At 43.3% G+C, this 22,924-nt stretch overlaps 1 protein-coding gene and 1 long non-coding RNA gene across 3 annotated transcripts in view; one reads left to right on the forward strand and one right to left on the reverse strand.

The window, feature by feature from the left end:
• Slc2a13 (solute carrier family 2 member 13) overlaps window positions 1–22,924 on the reverse strand; it is a 322,976-nt gene that overhangs the window by 226,218 nt on the left and 73,834 nt on the right. Inside the window, exon 3 of the mRNA XM_085678796.2 lies at window positions 6,001–6,209. Within this exon, the coding sequence (XP_085534922.1) occupies window positions 6,001–6,209 (209 nt within the window). The remainder of the gene's footprint in view (window positions 1–6,000; window positions 6,210–22,924) is intronic.
• Window positions 8,530–12,490, forward strand: LOC148119000 (uncharacterized). Of its 2 annotated transcripts, none has more exons than XR_015735683.1 (2): window positions 8,530–8,947; window positions 10,757–12,490. It is a non-coding gene; the product is annotated as an uncharacterized LOC148119000 (long non-coding RNA). The 2 variants fall into 2 exon arrangements; XR_015735682.1 differs by having other exon boundaries at window positions 10,780–12,490.

Here is a 22,924-nt window from a genome sequence, read left to right on the forward strand (position 1 = left end):
AGATGGAGCCACCTGCTCCTAACACAATCATCATGACCCCAAAAAGCTGGAGAGACATTCAAATGAGCACACGGGGAGATGCAGAATAAATGTGCCTTTACACCACATTCTTTCTTTCTAGGCGAGAGACAGAACTCCCCCACCAAAAGCAAAACGGACAGCCAACACTGACCACTTCAGTGAGTTCACAAACTGATGAAATGGAAATCTTGTTGACTTAAATGTTTTGGTGGTAAGTTGGACATGGCATTACTTGATTCCCTAATACAGAATAGGTAAATCTGCATCATCTCTCAACTTGGAGGAGTGCCCTGTGGGGCTTCTTCACGTGGACACTGATATTAAGGCTTTGGCTCAGTAGTATAGTACTTAGCTAGCTTGGATGAGGCTTTTAGCTCCATCTCCAGCCATGCAAGTAAATAGATAAATAGAGGAACAGGTCAATAAATGTGAAGACATATTTATTAAATATATAAATGTATTAAGCTAACATATTTACATATATTAATATTTTAGTGTTCAAAGTACGAGGCTCATTTTCTGGCTTGTATTCTTCTATTTAACAGGTTTGTTTTGGAAGTATCTAGGATCTAGATGAGCTACATCATCTTGCAAAAGAAAATTCCTATATTTATTTTAATATGGGGGCATTACTTCACATCCTGAAGACTGACTCTATGTCACAAGTGGTTCCACTGCGCTGTAACGGTGCACTCTCCCCTGCCCTAAGGTCTCCAGTGGCTGCCACCTTGCCTCTCTTCTCTGTCTGCCCAGCACTGCAGATATCCCAACAACCACCTTGCTCTATATCTGTGGCCATTCATGGCTGCCTATAACAGTGTGTCCATCACACTTTGTTGTTTCTATAGTAAAGAAACCTTTCCTTATGCACATCCCTTGTGCCTGCCCTGATCCCACATTGATACCCACTGTCAGTCAGCGTGGAAAAGCAGAGAGACACTCTTTCCTGTGAAATCCTCTGTATGCCCATGGGGCCCCTGCCGCAGGGTACGGGGGCCACTGTCATCACAGAATGGCACTGGTAGCTTCTGCATTCCTTCACCCGCTCCCAGGAATACACTTCTTATCTTCCAGTAAATGATAGAGACGAGGAATTTAGAAAGTCACCGGGGCCCCATCCACAAGGTGGCAGACAGCATTTAACACTTGAAATTCTTCCTTAAAACTTTCTTCTAGGTAATTAAGCAGGTGAGGGCACTTGTCACCAACCTGGGCAACCTGAGATTCATCCTTGGGACAAACATGGTAGAAAAGGAGAACTCATTCCCACTTGTCTTCTGACCTACACAGACAGACACATAGACACACACACATACACACACTAAAATAAATACATAAATACGTAAATAAATGTCATTTTTTTGAAAGATTGCCTTCCAAAGAAAGGAATATGATCTCTGGTTGTACTTTCCTTGTTACGGGAGAAAGGCACACTTTGCCTTTCTTACACTCTGTAAAGTACGAGAATGCCATTCACACCTTATTCCCAATACCTTGATGAACACATCGACCCAAACAAAAAACTCCAACTTCTTCATATCTGGGATGAACAGACTTGGGGTGATAAGTATACAAAGCCATTTAAAAGATATTGTTGGTATTTAGAAAAATGCACTTAAAATACCAAGTACAATTTTATATTACAAAGTAGAAGGAAAACTTCTGTTAATATCCAAAGACAAATGGACAAGTTCAAATAAGTTTTGAACTTAACATAGCTGCAGCTTTCTATATAATATTCCGGCCCTATATGCCTACCTTTCTGCAACTTTGAGGCTAAGGGAAACAGTCAACCATCACTACTTGAAACAATTGCCTCTGTCTCTCCAAAGCTCCCGTCTAGGTTGTATATTTAACTCACAACTTGGTACATATTTATGCAATGAAAACAAACTAGGAAAACAAATCATAAGTGATATGCAACAGAAACGACGAGCTAATTCTTGACATCTGATGTGTACTATTTGTGCTCAGATATGCTTTAGACTTTCAATGCAATCATCATATCTCTACTAATTCAGAACTGATCCAAAGTCATCTGGGCTAGAGTCAGACCCTCACAGAGGGTCACAGCTAATTTTAGAACTATCATCAGTGTGGTTCATTTAATAATGCAGATGACCAGGTCACTCTCTCTTCCCAATGAACGTCTCCAGAGGCTTGCCTCAACCACCTGACCTAACGTAGCGCCCTTTCAGTGCTTCTGTCAGTATCTCAGTAGTGTCTATTTCCCATAAACAACTACATAATTTGCAGGTAACAGTTGCTGTTTTCTTTCTCATTTGACCCTACAGGAGAGACAGACAATAATCTCGTGTTTTGTCTACTTAGCACACCTGCACCTCCACTGCCAAGCAGTACAACCTTCAGAATGGAAGTTGGCCTCCCAGCATTTTCTAATCAACAGAAAGCATTCCCCACACACCTCTAACACTCTGAGTAATTCAGATCTTAGAGCTCTCAGAATCCGCTCCTCTTTTATATATTAAAAGGCACCTGAGGCTCACTCACTGTCTTTCCAAGGTAACTTTAGGAGTACAAGTTTAGGATGGAGCCAGGGATAGATTTCCATCTTCCTGTATCCGTGTCCAAGTGGCTTTCCAAACCAAGTTGTCATTTCCTCTCACCTTGCTCTCTTGTCCCTACAGGATGTGGGAACCCTGTTGAACACACGGGGAAATCTAATTCTCTGCTTCTTTTCATAGAAACGACCTTTCCTGTTGTAATTCTGCCAAATATAATGGAGAAATGACCCAAGACACTGAACCCTGTGATGGAAGTTGACCTGTTCTATCATGTGGAGGGGAGAGGAGACGCCATTATAATCCAATCCTATTCCTTAGTGACCTGGAAGCCCAGCTGTGCTGCCAACACAGTGACAACAGATTCTGTGTAGTCATGACAACAGCGGGATTTAACCTGGAGGGAATATTTTCTGTTCTGGTCCCATCACACATCCACAATACGAATGAGTGCGGTGAACAGCACCTATACACACTTTTCTCAAATAAGTTCCACTTTTGGTTTAGGAAAGTCTTTTTCTGGAGAGGCTGAATATTGAACACTCAAGCCAGTGTCTTCTTGTGTGAGGTACATGATCTCTCACTGTGCTATAACAGTGGTTCTCACCTTCCCAATGCTGCAACCCTTTAATTCAGTTCCTTGTGTTGTGGTGATGCCCAACCATAAAATTATTTTGTTGCCATTTCACAACTGTATTTTCTACTGTTATGAGTTGTAATGTAAATATCTGTGTTTTCTGTTGGTCTTAGGTGACCCCTATGAAAGGGTCATTTGGTCCCCAGAAGGGGTCACAACCCACAGGCTGAGAACCAGTGTGCTAAAGTAGTGGATCTTGACTATTGGAAAACATATTTCTGACGGTCTTAGGAACTGAGGCACTACTCAGTAGAGAAAGTACAGTTGTGAAGTAGCAATGAAAAAAAGTTATGGTTAGGGGTTCCTACGACAATTGGAAATATGTGTTTTCTGATGGTCATGACTCATAGGTTGAGAATCACTGGTCTAAAGGTTAGGTTTCAACTGAAATGATCAAGAAAAGAAATATATATGTATATGTGTATGCGCGCGCGCGCACACACACACACACACACACACACAAACACAAATAGGAGGATGAGATAGAATCAAACATAAAAATAAACTGAGCTACCAGGTACCATGTAAACTAAGCTCCCATGTCCATAGAAATATTTCCTCTTTAAAAAAAAAAAATGAAGGTGCCTCATCATCTCCCTAACCTCTTGGAACATCTGATTTGTTTGTCTTCCAGCAAGCTGTCTCCTTATGGCTCACAGCTTCCAAGCCTGAATTCATAGTTCACACTTCACGTCCCCAGGTTCCATTGTCAGATGAATGGGTCATGTCCTAACACACTGATTAATCATCTCTGTGCAAGGACATTTCTATTACTTTCAAGTTAGCTGTTATTACCTCTGTCTATCTAGTCTTTTGCTCTTGACTGTGGAGAGATAGAGGGCCAGACCCTCAGTTTAAGTCTACATTGAACCCCACTTCCCATGTATAGTAAGACTGTCTTTTGCCTAGACGTAACAGTGCCTACTGCTTCTGTAGACATATTTGTCATGCTCAAGTTTCTTTTCTTCAGTTTTCAATGAACACAAGAAAAGATATATTGTATACATTCAAGAGATACTTGTGATGTTTCTCTGCATATGTGCACTGGGCTGAACTTTTTTTTTGTTGTTTTTGTTTTTTCGAGACAAGGTTTCTCTATGGCTTTGGAGCCTGTCCTGTAACTAGCTCTTGTAGACCAGGCTGGCCTTGAACTCACAGAGATCCGCCTGTCTTTGCCTCCCAAGTGCTGGGATTAAAGGTGTGAGCCACCAACTGCCCGGCTGGGCTGAACTTTTAAATTAAGCAAGATGACAGTACATCACATACTGCAAATCCAGAGATGGGCTCATCTCATTACTTTGAAAGTTTGGAAGATTCAAACATGAAATAAGCCGCAGTAGATCATATTGCGATATGTTTTTTTAAAAATCTGTCCAAATATACATCTAAAGCAATGATGGGAGAAAGAACATTTTTTATTTATTATTCCCAAAGGATGCCCTCTTTTGCTTCTAAAAATCAGTGACAAAAACAGAAGCAAAGGTAGATAGCTTCAGTCACAGGGGCTCAAGCTTCTGCAGAGTCCCCTTGGTTAGACATTCCCAGCAGTCATGAAGCTGTCATGTGTTAGTGTGCACTGTCAGCAACTGCACAGCTCAAGGAGAGATATTTGTAAGCAATCGCAATGAAGCGATGTGCAAGTTGGGCATGGTGACACACGCCTACATTCCCAGAACTTAGGAAGTACAGGCAAGAAGATCAAGAGTTCAAGGTCAGCATAATGGGTGAGTTCAGTGTCATCCCAAGCTAAATAATGAACTCTAGGCCATTGTGAGCTGCATAAAATCCAGTCTCAAGAAAACAAACAAACAAAAAGAATTAGACCAAATTTTTTTTTAAAAAAAAAACTTTGTGCTTAATAGTTTATAGTAAAAATCAGCAATGTTCTTGCTCTGGAAAAGTTTTTTTTTATTAATTAATAAATATATAAATTCTACACAGCATTTAATTTAATATTCCCTAACACTTTGTTTCCCACTCCAATCCCATAGAATTAACACATAGGTTTTAATTGTACTGATTATTTAAAAGAAAGCCTCATATTTCAATTGAGGTACTACTACAGGGAGAATTCAGACTAGAAAAAAATAAGTTATTTCTAATTTAAGGAGATATGTTTAAATAGTCCTTTAAAAAATGGACATGATATCGAACACATTTAAGAAGATTAATTTTGTGAAGAAAGTCTCCTTGTTTTGCACTGAGGTGTTTCTTTAGCAACACCAGCCAGACACACAACAGATGCTTGCAAAGCGCTCAGAAGCAAATCTACTGTAGCCGGGGCTCTGGTCTGAGCAAGAAGGCAGTGGCAGCAGGTGACTGTGCTTTAGCACAGATACAGGTAAATCACAGCACACGCATTTCTGCCAGTGCAGAAACTGGATGCTGCGGGAGTAAAGTAACCATCAGCTCTCCTGAAAATGGGAGCAAAGGACTTGATGACACCTAATACTTGTGCTTTACAAATACCAGCACCTTTACAGTGGCGTCTGCCATTTTCTCAGGAATGAAAACTAACATTTGTATCCATATGAACTATCAGCTAACGCAGAACGAAACCAAAGTTGAGACCTTTTAAATACGAAACTGAAGACAGTAAGTTGGGCATGCTAATTATTATTGCTCTAAAATGTGTCTCAAATACCTTTATTCTATTGGTTTTATTATTTTTAATAAATGGTTATATTATTCTAAAAGTTAAATATATTTATTTTTGTTTGGTGATAAGCACAAAGCCATGCTAGGTAATACTCAGACAACTCAATCTCTAAATACAGCACAGTGCAGTTCTCCGTTTCATGCAGCGGGACATGCACGTACCTGCGCCAACTTCCTTTTCCTCCTCCTCGATGCTGTTTCTGATGCTGTCATACTCCTCATCAATAGTCTGATTGCCACGCATCTGAGACAAAATTCTGCGGGCCTTCTGAGTCTGTCCTTTCTGAATGAGCCACCGAGGGCTTTCGGGCAAAAAGAGAAATCCAAGAAACTGTATAACAGCTGGAATTGCTGCAAGTCCCAACATGTACCTGCAATAAGAAACACGCCAACACTGTGAAATCGCTCTGAGAGCACTGAGTACATATTCGCTGTGGAGCCTAACAGCACTGAGTCCACACTTACCACGGAGACTAACAGCACTGAGTGCTCGCTCATTCAACAAGAAATGTAAATACATAGATTATGTACTTCCCAGAGTCTCACAGCACTGAGTCCACACTTACCACACAGACTAACAGCACTGAGTGCTCACTCATTCAGGAAGAAATGAAAGTACATGGAGTATTTAATTCCTGGAGCCTAACAGCACTGTGTCCACACTCACCAGAGAATCTCAAAGGGTTGAGTCCATATATAAACACTGTGTGTACACTCCCTGAAGTCTAACTGCACTGAGAACATATATGCCAGACTTTTTCTTTTGGGCCACCTACTAGCTCCCAAATCATCACATGGAGACTATTACTTATGAATGCTCAACCTGGCTTAGGCTCGTTTTTGCTAGCTCTCTTAACTTAAATTAACCTATTTCTCTTTATTTACTCTCGCCTTGGGACTTTTTGACCTTCTTTCTGTATATCTTACTTTCACTGCTTATCAAAAAGCTGGTGGCTGCCTTGCTTCTTGCCCCCAGCATGTCCCTCTCATTCCCCCTGTTCTCCTCTTTCATTCTTCTCAAGCCTAGATTTCTCCTCCTATTTATTCTCTCTCTGCTGGCTAGTCCTGTCTATCCTCTTTTCTGCCTAGCTATTGGTCACTCAGCTCTTTATCAGACCAATCAGGTGCCTTAGGCAGGCAAGGTGAGACAAACGCAACACATCTTTACATAATTAAACACACATCCTTCCAGCGTTAAACAAAGGCAGCATAAACAAATGTAACACACCTTTACACAGTTAAAATAATATTCTGTTGCAGCATAAACAAATGGAACACATCGTTGCCTAGTTAAAATAATATTCCGCAACATACATACTTACACAAGAGTCTAATCGAATTGAATACACACTCACCAGAGTCTAGCAGTATTGGACACACACTGACATGAGTCTAACAGTGCTGAATCTTCTTTCACCACGGAGCCTAACAGTACTGGTGTATTCTCATGTACCACAAGAGTCCAAAACACCTTGTGTACTCCTCAGAGTCTGCTATAACCGAGTGCACACTCACCATGGTCTAAAAATGCTGAGTGTGTACTCCTCGGATTCTAAGAGCAATGTGTACACACTCACCATGGAGCCTAACAGCACTGAGGGCATGTTTGTTCACCAGAGGGCCTAAAATCACCGATTGTTCACTCCCAAGATTCTACCAGAATTGTGTGCACATCACAGAACCTACCAACACTGTATGCATAGTCATTCATCAGAGTCTATAAACAGTGTGCACCCCCAATGTCTAACAGCTCTGAGTGCACACTTGCCAGAGTCTAACAGCTCTGAGTGCACATTCACTCACCAGTGTAAAAAGATAATACATTCCTCAGAGCCTATAGGACTGAGTGCACACTCCCTGGAGTCTATCAGCAGGGCACACTTACCTCAAAGCTTCAGAGCACTGCGTCCACACTCACTCTGGAGTCTAACAGCAGTGACCACACACTTACTTAGCAGAGTCTATAACCACTGTGTGAACCACTCTACACCAGTGGTTCTTAACCTTCCTGATGCTACGACCCTTTAATATAGCTCCTTGTGCTGTGGTGACCCCAACAAAAAAATTATTTTCATTGCTACTTCATAACTATGATTTTGCTACTGCTATGAACCATAATGTAAATATTTTGGGACTTAGAGGCGTGCCAAAGGGGCGGCAACCCTAGGTTGAAGATTGCTGCGCTAGAGTCTAGCAACACTGAGTACACACAGGCCATGGAGTCCAACAGCACTGAACATAGACTCATTACAGAATTTGATGTTTGTGTGGGACCCAGCAATATGTAATAATTAATCAGGTTTTATTCACTGAAAAGGAAATTTTATTTTATGCTGAACTGAAACTGAAAATGAAAAAACTTAATAATTTCTTTCATTATTATTTTGCAGGAATAGACAAAGGCCATAATTATATTTCCACATTCTAAGTCAAACAAATCATGCAAAGCACCATGATTGCCCGCCATATATATGTCTAACACTAATATACACAACAGAACTATGGTTTCCAATACCTCTGTGTCTTGTGCCCATACAAATCCCATGCATATATTCCAAGGCAGGTAAAAATGGAGCTGCTATGGTCTGGGCAAGTGTCTCCTAGAAGCTCAATGCTGACAGCTTTACAGGCTATGTTGCTCTTGGGAGAGGGCTATCCTCTAAGAAGTGGCGGGTAGTGGGGGAATGTAGAAGGCCGCAGCCACATTCTCCATTATCAAGATGGCGCTGACATCCGGCTTCACCACCAGGTAAACGCACATGTGCTCGGTAATTTCCCACTGAGTCCCCGCCTACTCCCGAGGCATCACCTGGGACTGGGAACAATGGACCTATCCAAGAGTGACACGTCCAAAGCAGGGTCTGTTTCCTATATAAGGGATGGGTTCCATCTTATCTGGGTCTCCGCCATGTTGGCTGATGCCCGCTCTCCCAAGGGGCATTAAAGCTTTACTGCAGAAGTATCCTATGTGTACCGCGTGGTTCTTGCTGGCGAGACGGTAGCGCGGGACATCTGGTGCCGAAACCCGGGAAAAAGAAGAACTTTGCACCACCGGAGACCCCTTGGACACAAGGAGGATTCAGAACTGTAGGCATGCGTGCTCAGAGAGGTACGTTCTAAAGTCCAGAGAGCATATCAAAAACTGAGCAGCAGTGGGAGGTTGTGCACGCACCCAGATAAGTTAAAAAGGACCCCCCGATAAAGAATGGGGGAAACAGAAAAGAAAATAAGTTAAAAAGGACCCTCCGGTAAAAAATGGGGGAGACAGAAAAGAAAATAAGTTAAAAAGGACCTCCCGGTGATTTTGGGAGAGTGGAGATGGGGGAGAAGGCTGATTTGCAGGGTCAAAAGCTTTATGTTGTGTTGTTCATGTTGTCTTTTGTGTACTGGATGGGAGAGGGATATTTAAACTTGGAGACTGCTGAGGATGTGGTGTTTTGGGAGGGAGGTTCTGTTTTCGTTTCCACGGAGGGGGAGAGCCTAAGGGTATACTTGGGATTTACGTGGTTTGAATCACCGAGACCTCCTGAAATGTTGTAGTGTATACCCCTAAGAATGCAGCGGCCCAATAACAGCAGAAAGCAGCCAAAGAGACTAAACGACGCCCAAATTCCCTAAAAGTTTAAATGAGGTCCTTTCAAGCCTGCTTCTCTGAGTTCAGCTTTGCTCCGTACACCGGTTTGGGCTCGGAATGGGTGCAGCTGGGGCTGGAGGGCGGCTGGAGCGGAGCTTTGCTCTATGGCTATGGTGGGGAGCACATTGCGCCGGCTCAATTGGTGCGGCTCGGTTGGTGCCTGGCCTGGAGGATGTCACAGCGGTGCCACAGGCAGCCGGGCCAGAAGGCTTACAATGTACCTAAAACTGTGCTGGTCTCTGAGGGTAAAATGGCTCTGGTTCCATTTGGCTATGCTAAACTATGCTAACTTCAGGCAGGGCTGGTCGTATTTATCATAATAAAAGCGCAATTAAGGTTTAAATGCAGTAAACAGGCAGTACCGTATTACATCTACATAGTGCGACTTAAGTTTTTAAGAACTGCTTAGCATTTTAAGAACTCAAGTCCTCCTGAAAGATTGCTGTGTATACGCTTGGCTCGTCTGATGTTTCAGGATCCGCAGGGAGGTGGATGCGAAGGGCCCTTGGATTTTGGGGTGATTGGGTCGTTGGCTGGATCTGTGAGAGTTTACAGTCGCTTTTGCTGTGGCACAGGTGTTGAGAGTTGGCTAGTAGGGAAGCGGCCCTGTTCGCCGCCTCTCCCATTGGCCCCTTGAGCCGCAGGCTCTGGCGCGGACCTTGAGTTATTGCCGGCCTGTGCAGCCTTGGTCTGGGTGTCGGCTCCCGCCACACTCCGCCACCAACACAGCCTCAGACCTCAGAGAACAAGGCTAGCCCCGCGGGAAAGGCAGGGGCGCCTGGGGGTGGAGCCGCCACTTCTTGGCTTGGGACACAGGGAGCTGCGCAGTGAGCAGGCCCAGGGCCGCACACAGCCCTTGGATAACGGGCGGGCTCTGGAGCCCGAGGCCACCGTACCAGCAAGAAATATGGGAGCCAATAAATCTTAAATCTAATATCAACAAACAGGGCCTGGGTTTTTCCTAGGCCCCACTGGGGCAACACGGCCCATACCGTAAAAAACAGAGATCCCCATATGGGTTCCCCAATGGCCACGTCATCTTAGGACTCCAGGCTGAAAACAGGAAAACGGTTTTCTCATATTTTTAAAACAATAATCTCATCTGTGCCAGATTTAAAATGGTTTAATTCTAAGGCCTACTATAATGACACAGACAAACAAGATTGCTCTTTAGAACAGAGACCTATAGGTCTCTAAGTTCAAGACCAGCCTACTTCCAGTACTGACTGTGCTAAATTTTTACACTGAGTTTTTTAATACTCTTAAATGTTATTTTGGAAGAAGAGTTTGTTTATGTTTTTTTCTAGAAATGCTGACATACATCTACTGACATTCATGCTGTGGATTCATCTGTCCAGAGGCCTGAGGACAAAGCCTCTGCTATGGAGCTGTCTGGCCTGATTGCTGCGGAGCTGGCAGGTTCCTGAGGGATGGTCCAGCTCCTGCCCTTGGTCTGTCAGTTATTGCTGTGTTGTTGTTGTACATTGCAATGTTGTTGTTGCTGTGCCATTGCTATGCTGCTAGATTTCCCCTTGTTTTGTCAGTTATTGCTTGCTATCAGTTTCCCTTATCCTGTCAGTTATTTCTGCTAAACACTATGGGTATCTTCAAAATAGGTTACAAAATGCCATGGTTATTTAAATTAAAAATTGGATAAATATCTATTTAAACAAAAAGGGGGGGAATAATAAAGGAACTGCCCCCGATGCCAAGAATGGCCATCGCCATGGCTCTGTTCACCATAAATTTTTAAAATTTGGATGATAATGGCCAAAATGCTACAACACGACATTGTTCGGATCCGCAGCGGCCCAAAGATTTGGTTAAGTGGAAAGATGTGCTTTCTAATGAATGGAAAGGCCCGGATCCCATCTTATTGAGATCCAGGGGAGCTGTTTGTGTCTTCCCACAGGATCAAGAAAGCCCATTCTGGCTGCCAGAGCGATTGACCCGAACAGTGAAGAGTGATCCACAACACACGGATTCGCCTGAGGACCTGGCTGCTGTTCCTCCTGCCATTTTGCGGATGGATGACAGAACACCGATGGAGGACACTCTCAGCCTTCCTGAAGCTGTTACCAGTCAACCATAGGATGGCGGTGTCTCCCCGATTTTTTACAACCAATAAGACTCTGGGCCCCCTCCCTACCGTCCTAGAGATGATTTATAAGCTTGGCCGTAGGACTCCTGTCCTGGGCCGTATCCCTCATTCCCCTACTTCAAAGAATGGGTGGGGGTGGAAATGTTTTGGAACAGTCCTATGCTATGGATTAGTGTTTCTCCTCTGGATGGTCTGCTGACTCAAATCCCAAAATCGTAGGGACAAAGTGGTTATTGCACAAGCGCTGGCTGCCCTGGAACAGGGGCCTCTACTGATATGTGGCTATCTATGTTAAAGCAGTAAGGTTTAAGCCAACCAGCTCCTGCACCCCTAGGACTGTGGTCCATTACACAGGGTGGAGTGCTTGGCTTAGCTAGCCCTGAAGGTTGTCGAGCTGAAGAGCATCGCACAGAGAATGGCCCTCTCTGAGAGATAAGTCGCTCTGCTTAAGGGTTTCCTGCCGTATATTCCCTTTCCCAGAAAATTGGCAGAGGGCAGGCTGGATAGGTTCCAGGTGTCATGAGCCTAGGGACAGATTCCGTGCAAGCCCATTTTAATGTTTTCATTTTGGGAAGTGCGACCTCTATCTTTACCTTCCTAGGGAGTTGCCTTTCTGCAAAGAAGTAAAATTAGGGGGAGATGTAGAAGGCCGCAGCCACATTCTCCATTATCAAGATGGCGCTGACATCCGGCTTCACCACCAGGTAAACGCACATGTGCTCGGTAATTTCCCACTGAGTCCCCGCCTACTCCCGAGGCATCACCTGGGACTGGGAACAATGGACCTATCCAAGAGTGACACGTCCAAAGCAGGGTCTGTTTCCTATATAAGGGATGGGTTCCATCTTATCTGGGTCTCCGCCATGTTGGCTGATGCCCGCTCTCCCAAGGGGCATTAAAGCTTTACTGCAGAAGTATCCTATGTGTACCGCGTGGTTCTTGCTGGCGAGACGGTAGCGCGGGACAGGGGAAATTTCATTGACTGGGGAATTCTCTGAAAGGGTTTATTTGAGCCACAGATCTTTCCTCTCTTCTTTGGCCTCCTAGCACCCATGAGGTGATCAAGTGTCTTCACACTGAACTGCCACCATGATGTCCTACCTTGACATAAAATCCTTGCACTCAAATAGACCTTTCCTCCTGAAGAGTGGAATATCTAGGGTCTGCTGTTGGCACAAGGGCAGAGAGCTAACAGGGGACTAGGAGTTATATGACATAATGTAGACTTTTCACGAGACTAGGTGCCTGCAAATGCTCCTTCTGTGTTGTTTTAAGGCTTTGTTTTGTTCTCATCTATTGTCTGAAAATGGTTCTGCTATATGCAGCCCATGCCGACTTACAACTTGTGGTCTCCCTCCCTCTCTCTCATAAGAGCTAGGATCACAGAGATACCTACTATGCCTTGCAATAAATTATTTCTTAATAGTTACTTCTGCTCTTTGAATAATTGTTTTTTTAAAAGCAATTTCTCTATTTCATTTTGCCGTGAGGCATCGGGTTCGCCATGATTAAGGTGTAAATGGCTTACAGCAGGGAAAACAGAGGCAGAAACAAATAATTGTAACCAAATGGCTAAAAGCAGAAAGAAATTAATTATCTATCATTTTCTTTTAAGTGTCTACTCTTAATGACTTAATGACTGGTAAAGTGATAAATAGCACATAAACATGTAGTTAAAATTCATCGAAGAAGGAATAAATATTGTAGCATGAGTCCAGGTGCCCATGTCAAGACCTCTCCAGAAAGGTCTCGTAATAACCCTAACTAGAGGAGCTGGGTTAGCTAAACTCCCAGATCTCTGCAAGTGGAATTTCCATGAATACAGGACACCTTTGGGTATCCTGAGGATACGGATCCCACACACATGCTCCAAGGCAGTTATGATGGCACGTGTGAGAAATCCAATCCATGCTCAGAAGCAGTCCTAACCACCTCAGTTACAGCTGGAAGGTTCCCTGGTTTGATGTGCGTTGCAAAGATAATCTACTTTTTAAGTCACGCTAACCCTATAGTAAAGCAATTTAAAGACTCCCAGAGATAAAGCTCATGATACAAGGCAACTGCTTTCTACGCAATTGTGTTTTAGTTCTAAAAACAAAAGAGGAAGTCAAAAATAAAATTATGACTTGGATATTAAGAATGCCACTTACTATAAACTTCACCTATAAAACTTCACTTATAAATAAACCTATAGGTAGAACCAGGAAAAAGTAAGAACAAAGAATTTATGAATGAGGGATGGAAAAACGATATAGACTTTACTGCCTATGTTGTGTGACTATATCAATGATTCAGAGAGCAAACAAAGTATTTATGAATGAGGGATGGAATAGATGATATAGACTTTACTGCCAACGTTGTGTGATTATACCAACACTTGTTCCCTCTGTGCAGTTCACAGAGGATATATATATATATATATATATATATATATATATATATATATATATATATATATCACAGTTTAGGTAAGCTCCTCCACCTCACCTCTGTCATCTTAATTTTCACACTCGCTCACTAGCTGATTACCCCATGAAGCACCTTGAACATAGATGCATCTTGTAAGTATGTTATGAACTGAAAGGACGACAGCTATGCACTGAAACCTTTGTGTGGTTACACAGAAGGCAACTCTCTTTAGACTCATGGAGCAGTATTTCAGGCAGCAAGTCTTCCAGACCATTTATCTCTGCAAACTTCCTTGCCCAGTACCCTTCCTGAACAAACCATTGTCACTCTAGATATGATCAGATCCTCTCTCTTCCAGCAAGGGTCTTCAGGTGAGAACAAGAGAGATCAACTCAGAAAAAAAAAATATGTGTTTGGTTACTTCTACAGATGTTAATGTATATGATGAAATTTCTTATTTAAATGATCATTATATCGCTGTAAATGAATGGGAGTTGTGGCTTCTCTTCAAGAATTTAGAGGAACTATGGAGCCAGAGGAGTAGTTCAGAGCTCTTGACCAGTAAGGCCCAAGGTTCGATTCCTCAGCATCAAAAACAACTAATAAGCAACAATAAAAAGAAATGTCTACCATATACTATCAATTACTAAAATAAGCAGACTTTTTTACATTCTAGTATATATTAAATATATTGGGTATGGATTAAATAAGATTCACCCTGTAGATGAACACTTTCCTATTTCCATTTCTGTCCTTTGAATGATTAAAGACATGCAAAAGTAAAACCAGAACTTGCATCCTTTTCAGATGCAAAACTGCACACACAACTCTCTGCATTTTGCTACTTGCTATTAAACGCCAGAGCATAATATTTTTATAAATGTAAAAGAAACAAAAGAGAAGAGAAGAAAGATAATAAAAAGAAAAATGCAAACTTAATATTAACCCATGCGTAAGTCGGCTCTGGAAGCCAGAATGGACCCAGAGTCCTTTGCACAAGGACAACCCAAGAACCTAGGTGTAAAACTCTTTAAGCCTGGATAGCAGGAGGAGAGAGATCTGCAGCCTCTGCCAGTCTTTCTCTTTGCAAAGACTAGTCCAGAAAACTAAAAATACTGTACACACTAATATTGGATACTGACTTTCTAAAAGTAAAAACAGGGGGAGTTGTTGACTCTACTTTAATTATCCTTGCTGATAAAATATACTCTAACATCCACAGCTTTGTAGAAACCCACTGCACAGGGTGGGTGAGTGGCTGGGATATATAAACAGCAAGAACAGACTGGATTCTATTTCATTCTATGGTTCTATTCAGGGCCACCCTAGGCATGTAAGTCAGCAACTGGTTATGCTACTGGGTGGTGATGAAACCTTCAGGAGGCAGAGAAGTTCTGGAGGCATGGCTGGAGGACCTTGTCCCTTTATCAGGCAAATAGGTTAGGTCCTAGAAGCCCTTGAAAGAGCTGCTTCCTGTCTCTTCCTTCTCAGCTGCAAAGAGGCCAACGTCTGTCCCTGTCAAGTCACTACGTGACTCCAACCATCCCTTTCTGTCCCACTCAATGCCAAAAAGGAACGGCTCAGTGATTATGAACTGAGACCTCCAAATTCATTCCTCCTTTTAAGTGAATTATCTCAAGCATTTCGTTGGCTTAACTGGAGGCTGATTAACATAGCTCAGATGCACTAACCACAAGACTCCCCTGGTCACATTACCTATCTATGCACACAGGGCCATGTCCTGTTACCTTGCACTGCTGGGGGAAGTATGTGATAGGCAGTTCCTCGTTCACTTAGCAAAGTGGATGCTTAGCCAAAGTATTTCCACTCCTTGGGGTGCCCAACCTTGTGAGCAATCCCACATAGAGGTATTATAGCTGTACCCCCTCCTAATCTCCAGCGGGAATAACTATCCAATATCTATCTCTGCTATAAAATTATTCTTCTGAAGATACATATACTGGCAAATAGGGAGGATTGCCGCTATGCTGATGAAAAAGTCAACCCAAGATAAAGAAGCAGAGAGCCATACCCTTAGCTAAGTTGTATCAAAGGGTGTCAATCTTCCAAATCCACAGAAATTAGGAATCAGATGAGTGACAAGAAGGCCTATAATAAAAACTAAGCTAGACAATCCCTAGTGACCAGGATACCTCATTAGCAGAAGCTAAAGCAAGGGTTCTGGATAAAGGATTCACGTGCGAATCCCCCAGGGGGCAGTTTAAATACACCAGGGGCTAAGCCCCACCTTTCCCCAGGATTGTGATTAATTGGTCTGGGCACTGAGCCCAGAGAATTCTATTTCATTAAAAGCTCTCCCAGTGGTGCTAATGTGCAGTTGAGGCCAAGAACCACAGATCTAAACATTTTAAAATCCCAGCGGTAAAAATGAACAACAAACACCCGCGATCTCAAGGAAAAACCATTTATCTTTAGGAGGTAAAAAGGTGCCACAGGCTGATAGGAGAAAAACTGCCTGACTCTAGAAAAAGAAAATGGGAGCACTGATGAGTTTGGAAACTTCAAAATATCCTTAGCATCATGGCAAGATATCTCTTAAAATACACCAACCTAGACGTTAGCAGGGTCACAGTTAGCGGTACCATCACCACCTGCCCACCAGGAAGTGAAGTCTGGAGTAGACTCTCCGGGAGGATGTGAATACTTCCAGATGTTGTCAGCCCAAGTAGAACAAGCCCTTCTCACTCAGAGTAAATCCAAAGGACTGATTCTCTGAGAATTCTACGTCCTTCACTGCTGGACCCCAGCTGCCTCACGGGGATCAGATGTGCCACAGTTGTCACCATCGTATAGCCCTACACCAAACTACACCGTTGTTTTAAGGGCAGCACACTGTTCCTACCTGTGCAACTCCAGAATCTCTGACAGGAGGCCACTTAAGGCACAGGATTGTGCAGTCCACAGTACTAGGCCATGAACTAGGCCAGGGTGGGTTCATGAACATGATTCATAGCCTTCGTCTTTCCCAAATACATGAAAATCTACTTGGATGCCCATGCTCAGCTGGCTCACAGAACACTGGACAGCAGCAATAGGAGCTAACAAAGGTTACCAGCTATGTGCCAAGCACGGTTCAAAAGACTCCAAGATACAGGGCACCTACCATCTTCGTAACAATCCTAGGACTGCCATAACTAACCTCACTTTACAGATTCGAATATACAGGAGACCCACATTTTCATAGTGAAAGACTCCCGTGGGCGTCTTCCTCCGGGAGAGATCCCATGCCCAAAGATCAGTCGAAAACACGCAGCCGGATGCAAACAGCAAGAGGTTTATTGGATACGCAGGTACCTGGGGCGACAAAGTCTCTTGGAGGACTTGCGCGCCCGCAGGTTGGGGGTGAGGGGTTTTTATAGGAGAGCAAAAAGCGAGGTTTACAGAAGCAAGATGCGGGGTGGTAAATTCTTAACCTAAATAACAATGAGAGGACTACTCAGCGGTTTACTGCTCCTCTTATCCTGTCCCCCTTTCCTGGCTGGCGACCAGATGTCTGATTGCACAGCCCCTGACTCGTGATGAGCCCCGCTTTATACGTGACTCAGGCCTCGCAATCCTCTCTTTCTTTTTTTCTATGGCCAGTCCATAAATCCCCTGTCTTGCAGCCAGATAAGGCTGTCCTTGCTCTAACCTCAGGTATCTTTGCTCAGCATTCCAGAGGCCCTGAATTAAGCTTGTTATCTGCTCAGCATTCCGGAGGTCCTGAACTGAGCTTGTTATCTGCTCAGCATTCCGGAGGTCCTGAGCTGAGCTTGTTATCTGTGAACCTTTGCAAAACGGTATAACTGTGGTTAAAACGAGTTGGAGTCCTTCAATAGCAATGCTAGGACTGTCATTATCTGTAGGTACCAAGGTCTTTTTCCCTTCTCCTTGGCGATTCGTGGGGCCGTGGGACCTCCGGCTACCTGGAGATTCTGCACTAGCACTGGCTTGAGGGGATAGCTTAGGAAGAATTTGGCTCTCTCTTTGTTATGGTGATTCCACCTGTAATCAAGGTTCTAGCAGTGGGCCCATAGCCTGCCCCTCCCAGCAGATTCTGCCTGAGGTGCCGGGGCCTGTAATCTCCTTCTCCTGCTCCTGATGGGAGGAGGCCTTGCCCTTTTGATCCCCCTTGCCTACTGGTATAAATACCCGACTTGAGTTTAATAAAGTTGCCATTTACTCTTGGTAAGTGAACAAGGTCTCTTTTGTGTGTGTCTGTTTTAAACCCTCAGGACAATCGTCCATTTTCGTGGGCCCGAGTTCGGGAAAGTGCGCGCCTCGATCGGGTGTGGGTATCCACAGGAAGGCAGGGTCCTACAATTATCAACCTTACTTTACATATCTGAATATATAGGATACTTTCCTTCTTCACAGCCATCCTAGGACTGCCATGAACAACCTCACTTTCCAGATCTGAAACACTAAGGAGAACCATAGCTAGGAAGGGGTAAAAGATACAAACAAAATCCAGGCAGTCTGGTCCCTAGATGTACTTACTATGAGCCAACCTATAATAAATTTTTATTAATTACTTAGTAATTAGTCATGCTGAACTCATTAAAAATTGCATTCATTTACTTCAACTTCAGGTTTAAAGAATTCCAAGGATTTTTTTTTCCCCGAAAGCAAGATTCACTCACACCTGTGCACCTAAAACCCTGAAACAAAGACAGAAAGTGGGGAGCGGCGAGGACTCTGAATCATCCTCTGCACACTGTGTGACAGTCTCCTGCATCGGGCCGGGTAACTGCAAGCCAGCAGGAACCAGGCAGCTAGCCACAAAGGAGACCACATTATTCCATCAGCACCTCTCTTGACTAAACTGGAAGCTCCTGAAGTTATTGCCATAGCACTGCCAGCCCCCAGTTCAAAGAAGCTTTGTTTCTTCGACACAGGGTCTCCCTCCGCAGCCCAAGCAGGCCTCAAATTGGCAATCTCCTGCTTCAGCCTCCAGAAATGTCTCTTTAAATTACATAGGAAATGATAGAAATAACAATTTTTTTCTGAAAACAAAAATCATTGGGAGCAAAACAAAGTTACACAGGACAGACATGATCGATCAAAAGCTGTTTTTAATGTGTATTCTATTTTGCAACCTGAGGCTAGCGAAATTCTCCCCCAGCCTCAGCCTTTCAGAGGGAATTGCACACGGAGCTACATTGTACGTTCACAATCTAATTCTTTTCCCCTTTCCTCTTTTGTCCTTCCACCACTCAAACAATGTGGAAAAGTGGTCGTGATCACGTGCAATAGAACTCCATACTATATACGTCCATACATACTGTTAAGTCAGGAGTGTAACCCTGGCCTGGGAGTTGCATTGGTCTGGACTCCAAATCCCAGCATGCCAAGTCCTGACCCCACCCTGTGGGAGGGTCAGGACCACTCCCACAGGGTATTTAAGTGGGCTCCCAGTGGAGGAAGGCATGGTTCCTGGTGTGCATGTGCTCCTTGTTTTCCTGTCTCCCTGCCAAGCGCTTGGCCACCCGAGAGTGCTGTATTTAATAAAACAATGGGCATTTTAATTTGGTTTAATCTGACCTAATTGGATTTCTTTGCGCTGGCAGAGCGGCTCGTCTTAGTATTTTTTCCTAACACACACACACACACACACACACACACACACACACACACGTAAATATATTTAATGTATATTTATATATATAAATATATAAATAATATATTTTTAATATTTAATGTATTATTTAATTCTTAATATATTATTTATTTATTATTATAATATTATTATATATTATTTATATTATATTATATTTTTAATATATTATTTAATTTTTAATATTTAATATATTATTAATATATATAAGTAAATATATTTTATATATATGTATATATACACATAAAATAGAAGTCAAGCTGTAACAGAAAACCATCATAGCTAAAGGATATTGTAGTATATTTTCGAACTGATCTGTGTGTAAGTATTTTTGCAGCTCTTGAAGACCTTCCTTCAGCTAAGAAAAGGGGTCACAGTCCACCTGAAGAAATAAAAAGCACTCAGATGACAGCTGCTTGGCCCATTACCCTACTGACCCGGAGAGCATAAAGGCGTGCAGTTCAAGCAACAACTCCACATGTTTCCCAAACTCATTTTGTCAAAACCACACCTTTCTTCACTGGGGCAGCAGGAAATGTGCCAGGGAAGCAAGAACACAGCCATGAGAGGCTCCCACACAGAAAAATGAAATTCATTTGAGCAAAAACTTCCAATGCATACTGATTTCAACACCTACGGAAATGTTTTCTTAGGTTTAGCCAGGTAGGAGCCCAGAGGTCACTTCACTATGGCTATGGTAGAAGGGTCCAGACTACATCTGAAGTTGCCAGTAGAACTGGGAGTGTTAGACCCCAGCGTCTGTGTTGAGTGATATATGGTACTTTGCAGGTAGCTCCCAACAGTCCTGTAGCTCCCAGGTCACTACAGGACAGGTTAAGCGAGTCAGGAACTAAGCTTGGAGACTTAAAAACACATAGGCACACAAATAGAGAGAGACAGGGAGACAAAGATACGGGTCACTTTTGATACAAGAGTGCCAACTTTATTGAGCTCAGGGGAAGCTTTATATGGGGATCCTTAACTGATAGACACACCCCAGCTCTCTGGCTCTTTCATCTGCAGGCAGAGAACCCACTCCCCTGCCATCAGAATCTCCTGCTCAGAGCAGCTGCAGCCGGCTCCAAGCAGAGGAAAACAAGTTGTTTTGCTCAGAGAAGCTGCAAACACAGGAAAAGCAAGCAGATCACAGGGAATTCAGGGTCCAGGGGGCCACAGCCCCCAATAGCTCCCAACAGTTGTCTGCACAGTACTGTATTGCAGGCATGGAAGATGAAAGTGTGATAAGGGTATAGTGGCTTCTACCAGGTTTCCCCAAAGCCCCCAAGGTCGGTTCCTGTGTGGCAGCAAGTTCCCTGCAGGGAGAGGCCGCTGTATTAAGCTGAGAAGGAAGAGCCTAAATTGCAGTGGAGGCCCGGGCAATGGGAGATCATAGAAACAGGAGTCTTCATAGTGAAAAATGGCAGGTACAGATAGCCCAAGAGTGACCACATATGACACAGGCCCCAGCGGTGAAGATACTGAAGGCAAGTGAAACTCAGAAGGTCTAGCACAAGTTGCAGATGTTAACATGGTTCTATAAGACTAGGTACTCGACCTGCTGAGTCAGTCATTCTTAGATCTCTATTTCTCAGTCCTCCCATTTGGAACAGGAAGCTTTTACTCTGTATCACTGCATGTTAGAAGTATGGAACTGTTTCGTTGCTGTTGTTTTTTAAGGGGGAGTCCAAAGTTAGATTTTCCAGAATCTTAAACTTCAACTGCCTTTTGAACAATTGGGACTCTAAAACTATAGGGACTTTTAAAGTTAGACTGAGGTTTCACCGGACCCCTCCCTGCCCCCACTGCCCTGCACTTTTGTCTCCTGGGCCCTGGGAAGACCAGCTATCCCTGTAGCAGTGCTGAGAAGTTCTACCTGGAGAGGTGAGTGGGTGCTAGCCTGGGCAGCCAGCCCTGGAAGAGAACACAGCCCCTCCCCCCTCAGCTTCTGCGGCAGGGTCTTCCATGTTTCACCAGACCCCTCCCTGCCCCCACTGCCGCTGCACTCTTGTCTCCTGGGCCCTGGGAAGGCCAGCTATCCCAGCTGCAGTGCTGAGGAGCTCTATCCAGAGAGTGCTGAGGAGTTCTATCCAGAGAGTGCAGAGGAGTTTCATCCAGAAAGGTGGAGATGGGCAGGCGCCAATGCAAGAATTCCGCCAACAACCTGAAAGGTAACATGACATCTCCAGAATCCAGGGAGCATGAAATGAGAAGAACTGAACACCCTACTCCAGAAGAAATAGAAGAAATCGACTCTAAGCGGATCTATATGAAAATAATAGAGGAACTTAAACAGGAGGTGAAAATCTGCCGTAAAGAAACGGAAGATAAGTATAACAAAAAGATTGAGGAAATGAGTAAAGAAATGGAAGAGAAATATACCAAAAAGTTTGAAGAAATGAGTAAATCCGTAAATGAAATTCTGGGAAACCAAGAAAAAACAATCAAACAGGTAATGGAAACAGTTCAAGAGTTGAAAACTGAAATGGAGTCAGTGAAGAAATCACAAACCGAGGGCCGGCTGGCTATGGAAAATCTAGGTAAACGAACAGAGACTTCAGAAACAAGCATAACCAACAGAATACAAGAGATAGAAGAAAGAATCTCAGACTCTGAGGACACAATAGAGAAATCAAATGCTCTGACCAAAGAAAACAGCAAATCCAATAAATTCTCATCACAAAATATTCAGGAATTGTGGGACACAATAAAAAAACCAAATCTAAGAATAATAGGGATTGAAGAAGGAGAAGAACGGCAGATCAAAGGCCCAGAAAATATATTCAACAAAATTATAGAAGAAAACTTTCCCAATCTAAAGAACGATATTCCTATGAAGGTTCAAGAAGCTTACAGAACACCGAATAGACTGGATCAGAAAAAAATATTCCCTTGTCATATAATAATCAAAACACAAAACATACAGATTAAAGAAAGAATATTAAGAGCTGCAAAGGGAAAAGGTCAAGTAACTTATAAAGGTAAACCTATCAGGCTTACACCGGACTTCTCTATGGAAACCATGAAAACCAGAAGATCCTGGATAGAGGTACTGCAGAAACTAAGAGACCATGGATGCAAGCCCAGACTACTATAGCCAGCCAAGCTATCATTCACTATCAATGGAGAAAACAAAATATTCCAGGATAAAAATAAATTTAAACAATTCGTAGCCACAAATCCAGCCTTACAGAAACTAATAGAAGGAAAATCGCAACCCAAGGAATCCAACATTGCCATCACTGCCTACAATAACCCAGACATCTAGCGACCCTTCACAACCACAACTCAAAGAAGAGAAACACACAAACTCTACTACACACACACA

This window comes from Myodes glareolus, chromosome 19, assembly GCF_982192425.1.
Source record: "Myodes glareolus chromosome 19, mMyoGla1.1, whole genome shotgun sequence".
Lineage (NCBI taxonomy): Eukaryota > Metazoa > Chordata > Mammalia > Rodentia > Cricetidae > Myodes > Myodes glareolus.